This window comes from Mytilus trossulus, chromosome 12 (genome assembly GCF_036588685.1).
Source record: "Mytilus trossulus isolate FHL-02 chromosome 12, PNRI_Mtr1.1.1.hap1, whole genome shotgun sequence".
Taxonomy (NCBI): Eukaryota; Metazoa; Mollusca; class Bivalvia; order Mytilida; family Mytilidae; genus Mytilus; species Mytilus trossulus.
In genome coordinates this window covers 787,064-803,804 of record NC_086384.1, presented here as the reverse complement: position 1 = coordinate 803,804, position 16,741 = coordinate 787,064, and the positions used below count along the sequence as shown (strand labels likewise).

General features: G+C 32.1%; 2 protein-coding genes across 2 annotated transcripts; one reads left to right on the top strand and one right to left on the bottom strand.

Annotated features, from left to right (window-relative positions):
• The first annotated feature begins 3,251 nt into the window (after window positions 1–3,251).
• LOC134693525 (putative nuclease HARBI1) lies at window positions 3,252–6,520 on the top strand. The gene is made up of 2 exons (XM_063554363.1): window positions 3,252–3,607; window positions 6,033–6,520. Exons 1-2 carry the CDS (start codon window positions 3,316–3,318, stop codon window positions 6,518–6,520), a joined length of 780 nt encoding a protein of 259 aa, XP_063410433.1. The 5' UTR covers window positions 3,252–3,315.
• A 1,210-nt stretch (window positions 6,521–7,730) lies between these two features.
• LOC134693522 (uncharacterized) lies at window positions 7,731–11,888 on the bottom strand. The gene is made up of 2 exons (XM_063554360.1): window positions 11,396–11,888; window positions 7,731–7,816 (listed from the first exon to the last, which is right to left on the bottom strand). Exons 1-2 carry the CDS (start codon window positions 11,877–11,879, stop codon window positions 7,731–7,733), a joined length of 570 nt encoding a protein of 189 aa, XP_063410430.1. The 5' UTR covers window positions 11,880–11,888.
• Window positions 11,889–16,741: the final 4,853 nt, after the last annotated feature.

Below are 16,741 nucleotides of genomic sequence, written 5' to 3'. Positions count from 1 at the left end.
TCATCTTTGGGTAATTCGTCTTGGATTAATTCGTCTATGGATGATTCGTCTATGGGTAATTCCTCTTTCTGGTTACTGAAAATGTGTACATACTGAAAACATCACGAACATAGAAAATGCACATATTGGACCTTTTAAAAGATATACAAAGGGGGTATGTGGAGGGGGGTAAACATAGACATACTAGATATTCTGAGGAGGGGGACTACTGACAAAAGTATACTACACTCAGAGGAGGGGGACTACTGACATAAGTATACTAACTCTGAGAAGGGGGACTACTGACATAAGTATACTAACTCTGAGAAGGGGGACTACTGACATAAGTATACTAACTCTGAGAAGGGGGACTACTGACATAAATATACTAAAATATCTATTTCAACTTCACAACTCAAAAGAGCATGGCTCTATTATATGTATGGAAACATAAACAACAAAGGGTGTTTTTATCATAATCATAAAAGTAGAACTAAGTATCTAAGTATTAAATGAATTGCGAAAAAAAAGGGGGGGGGGCAATAATGATCATTGGCCCGTTTAGGATTCTAACAAACTTATAGGTGACGAGTCCATCTTGCACTCCTGTTTCGGATCAAAATTGTATTCTTAAATGATTTAGTTATACCACTGATAATCTATGTATTCATACGGAAGCTCATACGTGTAAATTCAGTGATCTTTGTTCAAAGTTACAACCTTTACTTGTGTGATACAATAGGTTCTATGATACAACAAGGATACACAGACTTTGACTCGATTTATAGATGTTAGTGGCAAATATCTCAGGAAAAAATGAATATTCATAGCAGAATAATGAAGTTTTCTTAATAAAAAGGATTCTACATGTGAAAATGCAAAACAAAAATAGATCTAGACTCGATAAAAACCGTGTTCTGTAGAAAAAACTTGGCCTACATGTAGTTAAGGTTATCCATGTCATTTTCGCTTATTTTTACTTTGACTCTGAGCATTAAAGTATTGGATTAAATTACTTAGTATTTTATATGTTGTGTGATGGTTCCCATGTATTTTGTGAACTACTATAACCGCGCCATTTAATAAGGTACTGTTGTCTCGTTTTCTACGCTTAATCATTCTTTCGACATCAAAAATGCCCTGTTGATTGTTTGGATTTTGTGATAGCTACTTATCTTTGTGTAATTGTGTTGGATCATTTTGATTATTTTTCCCTCCTTGATTTTGTGTATGAATATTAATTGTGTCATTGACTCTGTCAAGGATTTTAGGCATGTCCATTAGTTCCTCTGGGTTTAGGTCGTGATCCTCATCTACTTCATCGGGTGAAGTCGTGGTTACTAAATACGTTGATGATAATTTCGACCATTTCCTTGCGACCTTTCAATCTGGATATAGCTGCCAGTCAACATTTCTTAAAAATCTGAAAGATTGGATAAACAATAGATATTTAGCAGCAATTGTAATGGATCTCAGTAAAGCCTTTGACTGTCTTTCACATGATTTACTTCTATTAAAATTGGAAAATATATGGCCTTAGTCCATCTGCTCTGGATATACTCAAAATTTATCAGACTACAATAAAACAGTGTGTAAAAACTGAGTTGCACAAACGTCTATTAAAGTTAATAGTCTATTAAAAGTACACTTAAATTTAATAGTCTATTAATTTCGTTGCACAAACGTCAATTAACGTTAATAGTCTATTAACTCACTATTAAATTTAATAGCACGAAGGAGCGCTATTAAATTCTTAATAGTACAATTAAAATGGATAACCTACTAGTGCTTGGATTCCATGTACCGCAAAATCAGCCGAAAAAATACCGAGAAAGGATGCTCACCATCAATGATTTGTCGGACCGTGAGCTTCGGGCAAGGTATCGGTTTGGGAGAGCTGGGTTAGAGTTTATCACGGACATCGTAAGAGCTGATATAGAGCACCCAACAAAAAGAAGCAAGGCACTAAGCCCTGAAATGCAGGTACAAACATTAGTTTTGAATGCATGCTTTCCTTTTTTTTTTAAAGTAATATAAGAATTAAATAATCGACTTGCAGTTCATTCCCAGTAAAAGCAATATTTACAATAACGTAAGAAAAAAATGACTTACCATGTATTTGCCATGACTTCTATAAAGTTTACTGGTCACCGCATCACAGAAAGTATGGGATAATCTATATTTAGGGAATAGATTGAATGCTTTGTTATTTTAAGTCCACTGATCACAAACTGACAAAGACACGACAAAAGATGCACACATTGAAATCAGTGTAACAAATATTTAACACTCGGCTTAAACTGTTTTTTTCCGATGATGTCAGTATTTTTACAATTTAGGTCAGAAATAAATACCATACTAGACTGTTCGAATAATGTCACCCTCTAATGTAGGCTGTACCTCTGACATTCCACATTTGTGTAACGCACTGTGTAGTCTCCATGTACTCTGTGTGTTTTGTATGGTTTTCACAAATTCGAAATACAAACGTGTTTTCTACTGTATACCATAGGCTAGCTAGTACTACCAATTACGCCGACACTTTTCTAAACAAACCATTTTCATTCAATAATATTTGTCCTTCTGTGTACAACCGTTTTGCACCAAGAAATCATAAGTGTGACGTCATATAAACTTTAGGAATTTCCCTGTTACTATCATGGCATTCATGTGTATAAATTGTTACAATTGAGAACAATGTTGTTGAAACATTTTTCATCGCGCTTTCATGGTATGAGGGGGTATAGTATGACGGGCCCTGATACCATTATCCCGGGTGTAAAATCACGAAATCCCGTGGTCTCGAATAAAAAATCCTGACGTCCAGAAATTTGAAAAAAAAATATGCCCGGATCCCGAAATCCCAATTTTAAAAACAGCCGATCCCGGAGTCCCAACAAAGGCCCTTATTCTGGTCCACACTGAAGTGAGTCTCATTGGGGTCTAGGCGTGACACGGGATTGCCGATTTGTTGTAAGCGTGACACGTGAATATCAAATTATTGTGTCGTGAATACGGGAAATGAGGTCTTGCGGGACCCGGGAAATGACAAATGAAATATAATTTCTCACGTACATAGTGTAAGCGGGATACGAGAATCTGACAAAACAGTAAGCGGATCCGGGATCGGAACCATCCCAATGAGACTCCCACTAAACCAATCAAAATTTACGCAAATTTATTTGGAATGACACAGTTATATTATTGGAAAAACTCATAAAATATCGCATATAATTTTGTTATGAATTTATCATAATGTGATGTATGTACATGAAGTTATGTATTCCCATCGAACAGGTACTAATTGCCCTGAGATATTATGCAACGGGGAGTTTTATGCAAGTGGTTGGAGACACGGTCGGGGTAGATAAATCAACTGTCAGCCGCTGCATCACTAGAGTTTCCACAGTTCTTGCCTCTAAAGCAGGCGATTTCATTAAATGGCCATCAGAAGACAGAAAGCGTGAAATTAAAAATGGATTTTATGAAAATGGTGGATTTCCTGGAGTTATAGGATGCATTGATGGCACCCACGCGAGGATACAGGCCCCTGCACAAGATGAACCGTCCTTTGTAAACCGCAAAGGATACCACAGTATAAACGTTCAGGCTATATGTGACCATGAGGGTAAATGTAACACTGAACGAAACCATACCCAAATTGCACCTATTTTGACAATTTTCATCTCCATTTATTTATGATCCAGACAAATGTTTCCGTTATTTTTTTAATTTTCTAGGCAGTATCTATATCGATTAAAAACGTCAATTTATATATCTATAGGTGTCATACCACCAATTACTCCCTCAAATTTAGAACGTATGTGAAAGTAGGCCTACTCGGACAAAAAATAGTGCATTTGATGTCATTGTTTACTTAAACTGACCAACAAATTGGCAGAAATGAAACTTTTGGTGAAAGAGAAATATATTAAGATCATTTTGAGCTAAAATTTACTTGTTTATGAGTTTGCATTAAAAATTGAGGATTAATTCACTCCATAGTATACTAATTTAAGATTTCCAGAAAACCAGGGGTTATTTTTAGTGGTACCTCTATTCGGAATACCTTTTCTTTTTTATATGATTTTAAACACCTGCTGAAAATGTGCATGTAGAAAGCTGATACATGTACAATTCAGGATATACCTGGTTTCTATGAAGTTAAACTTAAGGTAAAATATTTAGAAAGCTGTGAAAATTGTAAAATTTGGTTGAACAGATAGGGACTTTTAATTGGTGGTATGACACCTTTATCAATACTGAATCACTGAATTTTGGTACTTGGTGCAAATTGGGTACTGTGACGTTAGATATGTATATTTAGTAATGACATAATTTATGAGTGATTATACGACATATTGGACCTTTTTATACTTAGTCTAGTATTCAAATCGACGAGATTCTAAATCTTTTGACCTATGTATTCCTGAAGACACGTGGGATTCAAACAGACGCGTAGCTCGGGCATACACTTGAATTTTTATAAAAAGTATATTTTAATCTAAATAAAATACAAATCACTTATAAATATAGTACATCAGCTCTGTATGGTGTTGGACAGAAACTGTGCATGACAAAAGGGGTAACAAGAGCATAATGATGAAATTATCTGTTTAATTTTGCCATATTTTGCGGAATAAAAAAAATCTTGTTTCACAAGTAGATCAATACATTCTGGTGGAATAAAAGTTTGTTATATATCAATTATCAATTATCAATTACTTTGTCAAACCTTTTTTGGGGGTTCTCTTCATGGTCCGTGTTTCAACTATGACGATTTCTTAGAGAATCAGAAACACTGATTTATAACTAAATTTTTAAGTGTTGATAGTAGTTTCGGGATAAACTCAATATATGTACATTGTCGGTAAATATAAAATTATAAAATTATTTTTTCTCGTCACGAAAGAGGAGAAAAGCTCGACAAAGCCTCACTTTTCCTCCTGTTTCAAAAGTACATGCAATTTTTTTTTTCATTTTCCGACAATATAAATATATATTGTATTCAAACGTGTTTACGATCAACAACGAACACGTATTACAATTAATAAAATGCAACCCATTTTTTTTTTCATTCAGGCAATGTGTGATTAACAAATTTGCTTAGTATTAATTTTTTGTCTCGCCTTGACGGAGTCAAAATTCGAGACAAAGGTATGCTGTTTCCGGCGTCGGCAAAGGCGTCATCAATGTATTAGTTTGTGATTAGGTCTTCAAGACTTGTTCATGGTGTACCACTAGTGGTAGGTCAATGATATTTGGTATGCAGTTGTATTAGCTTTGGCACATCTATTTACTATGGAGAGTATTTGTTTTCCCCACCCCCTTAGTCAAGGTTTATTGACTTTGAAACTTTTCATAGTTTATATGTATTAGTTTGTGATTAGGTCAATTTTTGGGAAACCACTAGTGGTAGCTAAATGATATTTGGTATGCAGTTGTGTCCGTGACTGTACGACATTCAACAATGAGCAAAGCCCAGACCGTAAAAAATGAACGAAAAGCAAATGTGTAACATGAGACAGTTAACCAATTTATTTCTTTATAAATGTCCACTTAACCAAATGACGCGAGCTAAGGTTATCGTACCATATTGTAAAATGCACATTCATTTCTTTTTGGTAATTGTTGCCTGCTTGGTATTGTAAGTGTATATATAAAAAAATAAATCATGCAGCAGTACTGTTTCGTACTTACTTTTTTTGTTGTTGGTCATTTTACACAGATACAATAGTTTCTCTTATTTGACGTAGACGAAAAACAATAATACAAGCCTTGTTCTATTCTATGTGAACCCTGTATTCATGTATAGCCTGAGTCATTTTCCTCTGCTTTTTTACTTTAATCCCGTTTTAACTTCTTCTGTGTAAATACGATATATGATCTTAATGTATTTTATATAAGTCCAGGGAGCAAATATAAGAAAATATACCTTGCAGAAAAGACATCTCCAGCTATTTTTTTTATAAGCTAAAATAATGATCGGGGACGGGTGCACTTAATTTAAGACTTAACCAACCAAAAACCTTAGCAAACAAAAATTCTTTCAGGGCGTTTCACAAATCTGGTAGCCAGATGGCCAGGCAGTGTGCATGATAGCCACATCTTAAGATGCTCGAAAATTCTGGAACATCTGGAGTTAACGCATAAGCGTGTGGAGGATGGCATAGTCTTAGGTCATGTAGGTGATAGCGGTTATGGATGCAAAAGCTTTTTGATGACACCGTTCATGAGACCGACAGAGGATTGCCATGAAAGGTTTAATAGAGCACATACTAAGACCAGATGTTGTATTGAAAGGACATTCGGCTGGTGGAAAAAAAGATTCAACTGTTTACATTCTGGAGTACGTGTTCACCCAGAAAAGGCTTGCACTATGATTATGGCATGTGCAGTGCTCCACAACATTGCTTTAAACTTCAAGGAACCAATGGATGATGCTGATGAGGTTGATGATGCGTGTATAGATATACCCTTTAGAGGTCCAGAGGAAGGTCGTACTGTACGTGACCACATTTGCAGAGCATTCTTTGGTTAAACACGCACATGGCGAGTAAAATTCAAATAAAATATCATAAAAAATCATAATCTTTTAGTAAAATTTTGTTGCACAATTGAAACATGTAAATTAACCAATAAACACACACACACACTCCAACACGCAAGGTCACATGTAAACGAGAAAATATCTTTTAAAGTTCAAGTCCAAACAAGTCACATACTGAGGAAGCCAATTCATGTTTGTCCATCTGTGACCTAAGAATGGCTATTTCCATTTTAAGCTTTTGGTTTTTTAAGTCATAATATTCTGACTGTTTACATAACACTTCATGCTGCTTTACAACTATATCTTCTTGTTTTATCTTTTTCTCTATGATGGGACAAGAAGTACTCTTCAGCGGTCGTTTTTGTGGATTTACCGGCAATAAAGGATCCTTTTCCTTGTCTAACATGCTGATGCTAAAATATACAACATATGAAATGAAACGTAACATAAATATAAACACAATGTATACAAGACAGTGTTTGAAAAAAAATGAGCTTCTGATCGGTTTACCCCATTTTATTGACAATGAAACTTCTAAATACAATATCTTCATGCACCAAATTATGGACTTAATTAGTGGGCATGTAATATACACTTTTAACCATGTTAACCTTTATCACAAAGGAGTAAATTGTTTAGGATAAGACAAAAATTAACATTGGTTATACTCAAACATATACTAGTACATATGAAGACATTTATAAACATGTATTTAGATTCCCTCCATTATCAGAAGAAGATATTGTTTACATTAATAATTCAATGAAACTATTTCACTACATTTGGAAAACAATTCTTCTCTAAATATATCTATATTAGTTTTGTACATTTTATTGTGAAATTAAATTCATCTTCTACTTTCAACAGACACAAAGGACAAATTGTTTCTTCTACAGCAGTTTTTTTGTGACGACATTGATCATTTATAAGAACACTTCTATACTTATGTGAATTTTGGCAAAATGTTCTATTACTTTTCTGTCAATACTCAGAAAATATATAGAGAGATCAAACTTCATAGTGTGTCCCTATACTGGTCTGGCTCATGAAAGTAGTGAGGTCAACATCGTCCACATCCTCCATAGAAAAATAAATAACATCAAAATTCTGTACCGGAAGCCATCTCGATTAAATCAGATAAACATTTTCCCTAATATGTTAATAATATAAACCCTATTTTATTCACATTAAGCATACCTAATTATTGGTTGAATTGGCTTGCTTGGTCTTCGTCGATCTCTTCTACATCTGTGTTTATTGGTAGCTTTCTTGCTGTATCACACACAACTGTAAAATAAGTGCAGTTACTGAATCAACCTTAATTTTCTAATGTTTGAAAATGTACATCGACACAATGTGCTAAATTTCAAATAGTTGACGCAGAGTAAGAGAGATAAAAATTATTAAATATATATATATTTTTGAATTATTTTGAATATGGTATGTTCTTCATCATCATTTTCAGGTAGATGAAAATTCCTTTACGTTGTCCTATTTCTTTTTATTAGTATCAAATCCTCGGATTAGAAGGGGGTGTAGGGGCCTACTACAGTACTGAATTAACAAGGGATTTGGTGGTTATCCACCTTTTTCATACAATATATATATACACAAATATATTAATCATTTGTTGCGTAAAAAATAATTAATATTAGTTAATATTGTTTGGGTTTCATATGATACATTAAGGTATGTAATGAAAAAGTGGAAATAATCGGAAACACCAAAGAGATATGATAGGAGACATTGTGGACCCTTTATTGAACTAATAATTTATTTCGGATAGTCATTCCGACCAATTCACATACTTTCAAGTTTTGGAAAATTCAAAAGTTGTAAAATCTTTTTTTGCTTTTTTTCAAATTTCATCCTACCCCCCTCCCCCTCCCCACCACCACCACTACCCCTAAAAATGAAATGGAAACTCCCTTATTGGCAAGAAATTAGCAAATTACCTTCTTGCCTGTATTTGATGATAAACTGCACAGTGTTATGCAAAAGAGAAGAGGCGTCTTGTGAGGAAATATCCTGCAATCTGGGGTAATTGGCACAAAGGAAATTTGCAAGCTCATCGATTTGGTATTCGGAAAATTTATCATCATCATTGGTCGAGGGTTCCAAAAACGGAATCAAATGGACATCATTTGCTCTTGGGAGTTGTTTCGAACAACTAGAATTGTAATTTGCTAGGAAGTTCTTGATCTCTTTATGCATATATTTGGCTTTCTTTGTCAGATCAACTGTAAGAAAGAGATTCAAAAATATTGGGGTTTTTTCATAGCTAAGATATAAAGGATATAAGGGGTAAAATGTCGATAAATCAACTATACTAGAATTAACAGTATGAACAGAGCATAAGAATACAATCTTAACAGAATATCCGGCAAGCTATGTATTGCCCAAAATATAAGACAATATATGTATAAGAAAATCAACACAATTTGACCACAACCATAGGACAAGGATGAAGCAAGATGTATTCAAATACAACCATTGACAAAGATTCTATAATTTGGACATGAACACAAAAACGCACATGGGATCAGGAGCAAAACAGAAAAAGGACTTTTGTTCCGACCCCCTCACGTATTTGTTTTTGGGTTTTTTTTTGGTGGGGGGGTGGGGTTATTGAAAAATCTCCCACCTCTCACTCAAAATGTGGATAACTTTATGTCCAGGGGTTTATAGTCCTCTTTAACCCTCTGAGTCCCAAGCGGACATATATGTCCTCAACCGGCCGAGTCCCAAGAGGACATATATGTCTATTTCGCCTTGTTATGAAATATAATCGAGTAGAACTCTGTAAATAACCGACAGAACTTACAAGTATATACTAATCAAGACACAATCAATCAAGATACAAAGTGAAAATTGTCTGTATATAATATTCACCCCTTTAATCTTGTAAGATAATAAAGAAGACAACAACCTTTGCTAAATGAAAAAAAAATCAAAATTTATATATAGATCTTTGGTTTCGTTATGTTCATAAACAAGAGTAGCCGAATTACGACAGATCTTCATTTTAACCAGACTGAGGGAAAACTCATTTAGGGTATGACAAATTGTATTAATACCAAAAATGTCTTCTAGATGTCTATTTAGGGTTTCGTTGTTTGCTTGCTGTCTCATTGGTGAATAACCCCTGCATCTCCTTTTATTTATAACTGTTCCGTATTATAGATAGGCCTGTTCTAATAGAAACAAGCTTTAACTTCACTTCCCAAAAAAAAAGTAAAGCGAGTTATGATTAAGTAACGTTTGACAAACACGTACAATTGAAACAAATGCATCAGTGTTAATGATCTCTTTCGTCCAACTTAAGGGAAGGCATAAAAACCTAAAAAAAAAAATTGGGGATCTTAGAGATGTATAATGTCCATTTCATTTTAACCAAACAGAACTCGTATTAAGTTGGCAACATGTAGTAATTCCACGTTGAGGCTATAACCAAAGAATCCGAAATGCTCGTCCCTATCTGATATCTTGCTATTTTCTTTCTGTTTGCTTATAGTTTTCACCGCAAAAAAGGATGAAAAATTAAATTGAAATCCGAAAAAAATAATAATTTGTATATAAAGATGTATGCTTAAGGTAAATGCATGTATTTCAATAAATTCTGGGCATGGTTTTTTAGTAGACTGTTTTTATTTTTTCTCGCCTTTGTCTGATCTGGCTTATTTTTTCCGCCGACGACCTGCGACCTGAACTTGAAGTCCGCGCTGTCGGCTGACAAGCTGGATGAAATCTCAAGCAATAGTTAAGTAAGAATAATTGAAATATATTAGAAAAATGAAGACCCCAATGAGATATTACATAATACATCACAAAAATGATTTAAAAAAAAGAAATAATTATTATGCGGCTAATTTATTAATTCACGGCATATTGTTCATTTGCTTATGTAATGATTTTGATACAATATTCTATTTATGAAGACATGTTGACTACTGTACTATTTATAAAGTAGTATTCAAGACTTCAACACTATATGACTATAGACCGGTATACCTCCAAATTTTTTAATACAACAAAAATGTTAATATTTAACCTTGTTTAAGTTGAATATATCGTTTAGCAAATATCAAATATATTTAAAAAAAAGAAAATATTACAGGATGGCATAAGAACTTTTGCAATCATTAACACTTTACACTGTGTAAATCGATTGTACAACACTTGAGGGTATTTTCAAGTACCTGCAAGTTACTTTATTTCGACGTCTTATAACACATAAACGTCATGAATAGCACTCTATTTGATGACGTCGTATGCTTTAACGGTACATTTTGAAAATAAAATAACAATGTTATTATAATGTCAACTATGTAACCTTAATGTTTACAAAGTCAAATACATCAATAAAGGCAAACCAGGTGAGTATTGTATTCAAAATATGCGGAAATTATGCATTTTACCTCCAAAAGATAGGGTTTTGCATACATGAAAATAATAATTATTTGGGACTGAGAGGGTTAACAGCTAAAACATGATAATTTTGTACTTCTTTTCAGCTAATCAAAATCCTTACCGTAAAATGCACGAGTAAAACACTACCCAAGTTTGTTTTACAAGTAGTTTCTTGCCGGACATATAATAACTGCCTAATACAATATCTTTACATCTATATACTAACGTCACGGTACCCAGATTTCACTTTTTGACAATAAACAGCTGAGAATTTCTAAAAGTTTACTTTGATACTAAACAATTTGTACAGTATACATTGTACTTGATTATTTAACATTATACATATCTTAAGATGAAGTTGCCCGTATTCAAAGGGATAATGTGGAATAAACTATAAGCTTTAGAGTTGAAATATCAATCTTTTAAATATGATTTGCAGATAAAATATCAAAGTACCTTTGTCCACAGGACTTTCTTCTCCCGTCAAACCGACAAAACTTGACGTGTCTTTCATCATTTCTATGATTTTTTGACTTTCCTGGTTGATGGGTGTTGCTGGTGGTCCTCCACCAGTTTGATGGGTGTGTCTCTGAACATCATGATATGTCTTTTTTGCATTTGACTGCATGTTTTGCCATTTGACTTTCACTTCTGCCACCGTCCTACCATGTAACCCCAGTGCATTAATCTGTACCGTAATATCTCTCCAAACGTCAACTTTTGCTCTATTTGTCAAACTGTTAGAAAATTTGCTCCTTATAGTGAATAAGTTTTTCTCCACTAACTGTCTTAGCAATGAAATTTCTGATGAATCCCAGTTTGAGCGTCTTTTCTTCTTCTGGGCGTCCATATTTTTTAAAATGACGTCGTGAAAAAAAATCCGGGAAATCGTGACGACGTCGTGAAAATGCAGAAATTCACGAAAATTCGCGTGCTTCATGACGTTACAATGAATATTGGGAATGATGAAGGACTTAATTGACTATTAAACCTTAATAGTCACTTAAAAGTATATTAGTTAATAGAAGCCGTAATAGTGAGTCGTGCAATGCTTTTAACTCACTCTATTAACTAATAGTCAATTAGATATTTAATAGTCTATTAGGAGTTAATAGTCTATTAACTTAATAGACGATTGTGCAACCCAGCAATACCTGAGTATCAGTCAAATGCAAGATATATATAATACAGTGTTCTTAGTCGTAAGTTTTTTTGTGAAACCGACCCAGGAAGATTTTCTAAAGTTATATAAAATATTGATGTACATCATTGTCTCAAGTATATCTACTACATTTTAAAAAATTATTAAATATCCATTTATCTTTAAATTTGAAAATGTAATAGTAATTTTATGAACAATAGTTTACTCGGAACGAAATTCACTTAGCTTTATCGTGTTCTAAAGTACATTCGGAAATCTATTACGCCATGTTTAAAAATCTGGGATTTCCCTGAGAATAGAAAGTAAATCATCCATTTTCCAATCTGATCAGACGTCATGAAATGTAAAGGATCGATTCGACCAGCTAATTTAGCGGCTGAAGACTAAAACTGGTGATTCAGGTATTATATTTAATACAAACTCATATAAATTTCTTATCTATTATTTTCATAATCCGAGACTACTATACAATCTAACATAACTAATATTAATATAGTAGTCTCAGCTATAAATGATAATATCTACATAGACGGGTTTAATTGTGTTCCTCTTTTGTCAATTCGTTTCTGTATATAACTTTCTAAACACGCTGTTAGAAATTTGGGTACGTATCAAAATTAAAAAGTTACTTTTGTTTTATTTTTACATTTTACACAAAATTGTTATCGCATATTTGACCCAAATTTAATGACCCATGCCGAACACAATATCACACACCTATACCCCCCTCCAAAAAAAAATAAATTTGACCCCCAAAAAATTACCCTCATTTCAAGTAAAAGAGCCCTAAATTTTCATAAAAAAAAAAGCAAAAAAAAACGCAAAAACACCAAAATTTTCTTACTCCCAAAAAATTTTTTTTTTTACTTTGGAAAAAAACGTTATTAAAAACACCCAAAAAACAACAAAAAAATTCCAAAAAAAAAATAAATAAAAAAACCGGGAGAACAGGCGAAGAAAGAATTCTGTGGGATTTAAGAGAAAAAATAATTTTCCCAGTGCGCCCCAACCTTGATTTTTAATTAATTTTATCAATATAGTCTAGTAATAAAACGGATCAATACGACTACAACTTCAATTGCTTTTTACATTTGTGAAGTGTTATAGACTAAATCGATCATTGGAAATATTTACATGGTTGTCAAGAGTGTGTTTACATGTTGCCTGGGTGATGTAAACATATAGCAGACGTTTATTGACAGTGGAGAGATTGGAGTATTTCACAAGAAAATCATCTGTAGGTGTTTATTCATTCTATTATTTTGTGTTGTGAATAGATTCCGTTGTAACATTTTATTGGAATTTCGTCAATTTGATCATATACTCAAAAAATGATTGCTACACAAAATTACACATGGACGGATGAACAAAAAGCAACTATTTTAGAACATCAGGCTTTTCATATGAATATGACTCATTTTTTAAATAATGTTGTGATAGAAGGACCAACCAAGACGTTTCCGAGGAAACCAAAGAGTAATTTAAAGCAAGTAATCATGACAAAGAAAACAAAAGGAGTACAAAAACGAAGTCATGAACAACTTCATGCATATTTAGTTGAAAACTTTATAGAAACAAAGAAGACGATAGACAGAGATGTGTTTCTGTTTAAACTTGAGGACATTACCACTGAAGAACAAGCGCTTGAAAAATTAAAAGACGGGTTTAAGCATCTTAAACGTCAAAATGCTCAGACTCTCTTCTTTTTTATTCAATATGGAATGTTGCTCAATGATGTTTACAAGAAAATTTTCGAACTACGTATTCAAGGGATTATCACTATTACATGGGGTAAGTGGCTTCTTGAAAACATTGGGATTCATCCTTCCTATGCTCGAAGGTTGCGGGAATGTGCAAAATCGTTGGGAGGATACTATAAACTTTATAAAGTTGGACTTTCTTTCACCGAGATCTTCAAGCTTAAGAAAGAACTTGTAGCTTTGTTTAACAGCAGCCCAGAAATGAACACATTTTGGCAAGAAAATCCTGATATATATTCCACACGAGAAAAGGAATCATCTCAAGAAGTCATGACTGCCGACGCTGTAAGAGGATACGCCATTTAAATTATGTATAGTACAATATTTGTTCTTGTTTGTCATGTACAATCCCACTTTACTACCGTAATTCATAACATGGTAACGGTGACACTACAGTAGCGCCGTTGCTAAGGATTTTGTGTTGACTATTAACTGATAATGGATTCTGTATTTCTACATACCTGAGTGACTGTTATATGTACATGGATGATAATGTGTAATTTTGCAAATACTTTTACAAATGAATGTTATAATAAAGATTTAAAACTTAGTCATTTGTAATTCTTGTTCATAGAAAGCACCTGTTATTTCTTCGCCTTTTAAATCAATTATTTTATAAGTAAAAGGAATTGTATTTAAAACTTTTTCAATTACAAATATTTCTTTAGTCCAACGAGTAGTATAACCCTTTTCAAATTTACCCTTTTTTTTTGTTATTCTTACTCTAGCACCTACTTCGAATTTAGGTTTTTTAATTTTCTCTTCCTTTTCTGGATATAAATTTTTATACACTGTTAATTCATTTTTTAATTTACTTGCTTGAACAGGTGTCATTTTAATTGAAGAATGTACTGTATTATTATAATTTTTAACTAATTTATCTAATATATCATAATATTTTAAAGTTTCATTAGCAGTAAAGTATTTATACATATGTTGTTTCATTGTTCCTATCCATCGTTCCACTACACTGGATTTTTCTTCATTCTCAGTTGAATATAACTTTATGTTATTATCTTTTAACAATTCTTTTACTTGTCGATTATAAAATTCGGATCCTTTATCTGACCAAATATATATTGGTTTTCTTTCTTTAAATAATGTTTTAAATGCTTCACTCACTGCTACTCCTGTTTTATTTTTCAATGGAATCAACCAACCATATTTACTAAAAACATCTATAACTGCTAATAAATATTTATAGTGTTTATTTTGTTTTGAATATTGTTGTATATCTATCAAATCAACTGCCCATGTTTGATCTATTGAATTAACATAAACACGTCTTTTAGGAAAAGATTTTATAACTCTATGATGTAATTCATCTGCTAATTTATTTGTTAGATTTGTTTTAGACATTTTTAAGTAACTAAAATGTTTTCTTAAAAAATGGAGGCAAAAAAGGATAAAATTTTATCCAAGCGAGGAGATTCATATAAACTTGTTTTGACAAAAGAATATAAACATAAAGCAAGTATTTATGTATTTAATTATAAAATTAGTCTAAAGGATGAAAAACAAGAAACATTTACAAATGCTTTTGACCACATGGTAGACTATTCCATAAAAGATTACCCTAATGGAAGAATTAAAATAGTACCTATTCATGAAATCATAATTACTAAACATAAAAGCTGGCCTATAAGAACATATAATACAGTTAAAAAGTTATTCATGGATCAAATGGAAAGATTATTAAATAGTGCTGAAGAATTAAATTTAGAAGAAGTTATTTTTGAAGTTACTATTATACCCAATAAAAGAGGAAAAGGTAAAGCTTTAAAAATATTAGATGTCATAAATAAAAGAAGTATTATCAAAATAAAAAATGATGATACAATATGTTTATCAAGGGCAATTGTAACTTCTTTAGCTTCAAATAAGTTATTAAAAGATTTTACAGATTCTCAATTAAAACATATCAATGAAAGTAGACCATTACAAAAAAGATTAGCTGAAGATTTGCATGAACAATCAGGAGTAGAAATAAAAGAAGAAGGAAATGATTTGGAAGATTTAAAAGCTTTTGAAAATTATCTTAATATTAGGATAATTGTTTTTACATCAAATAGTACAGAATATATTGTATATGATGGTAATGAAGAATATAATGAACAAATATATTGATATTATCATGATGAACACTTTGACACTATAACAAATATAACAGGATTTTTAGCTAAACGTAGGTTTTGTAAAGTATGTTTAATTGGTTATACTGAACAACATACATGCAAAGATAATACAGTAACAACTATCAGAAAACAACATATTTGTGATAAATGTAACAAAACATATACAGGTAAAAATCACAAATGTGGTGAAAAAATATGTTTAATATGTTATGAAAAATACACGGAAAGTAATGAAGAACACTTATGTTATATGAAACCATCAGTACCAAAACAAGTAAAAAATAATAAATATATATATTTTGATTTTGAAGCAAATCAAGAAACAGGAATACATATAATGAATTTTTGTATAGCTTACGATTTAGAAAATATTTATTGTTTTAAAAATAACTATGTAAAAGTATTTAAATGTGATTTCAATATTGATAATTTAAACTTGTTAGAATTAGACATAGATGATTGTTTTAGTGATGTAGAAAAAATTAAATATGAAACAAATTCTGTAATAGACAACTTTTGTAAATATTTCATAAGAGATAAATTTAAAGACTACACTTTTATTTCACATTATGGAAAAGGTTATGATATGCAACCGATTTTAGGATACATTGTAAAAAATAAAATTGAACATAACATAATTTCTTCTGGACTAAAATTAACAGCTATATTTATTAAAGGAATAAATTTAAGATTCATAGATTCTATAAATTTTACATTATGTGGATTAGCTGCTTTCCCAAAAACA

What these genes read in the sequence shown, in the direction of transcription:
- LOC134693525 (XM_063554363.1), top strand. Translation starts at nt 3,316, where the DNA reads ATGCAAGTGGTTGGAGACACGGTCGGGGTAGATAAATCAACTGTCAGC. An exon ending in GGCTATATGTGACCATGAGG is followed by an intron (nt 3,608 to 6,032) that starts GTAAATGTAACA and finishes AAATTCTTTCAG; the next exon opens with GGCGTTTCACAAATCTGGTA.
- LOC134693522 (XM_063554360.1), bottom strand. Translation starts at nt 11,879, where the DNA reads ATGAAGCACGCGAATTTTCGTGAATTTCTGCATTTTCACGACGTCGTC. An exon ending in AGAAAGTCCTGTGGACAAAG is followed by an intron (nt 7,817 to 11,395) that starts GTACTTTGATAT and finishes CTTATTTTACAG; the next exon opens with TTGTGTGTGATACAGCAAGA.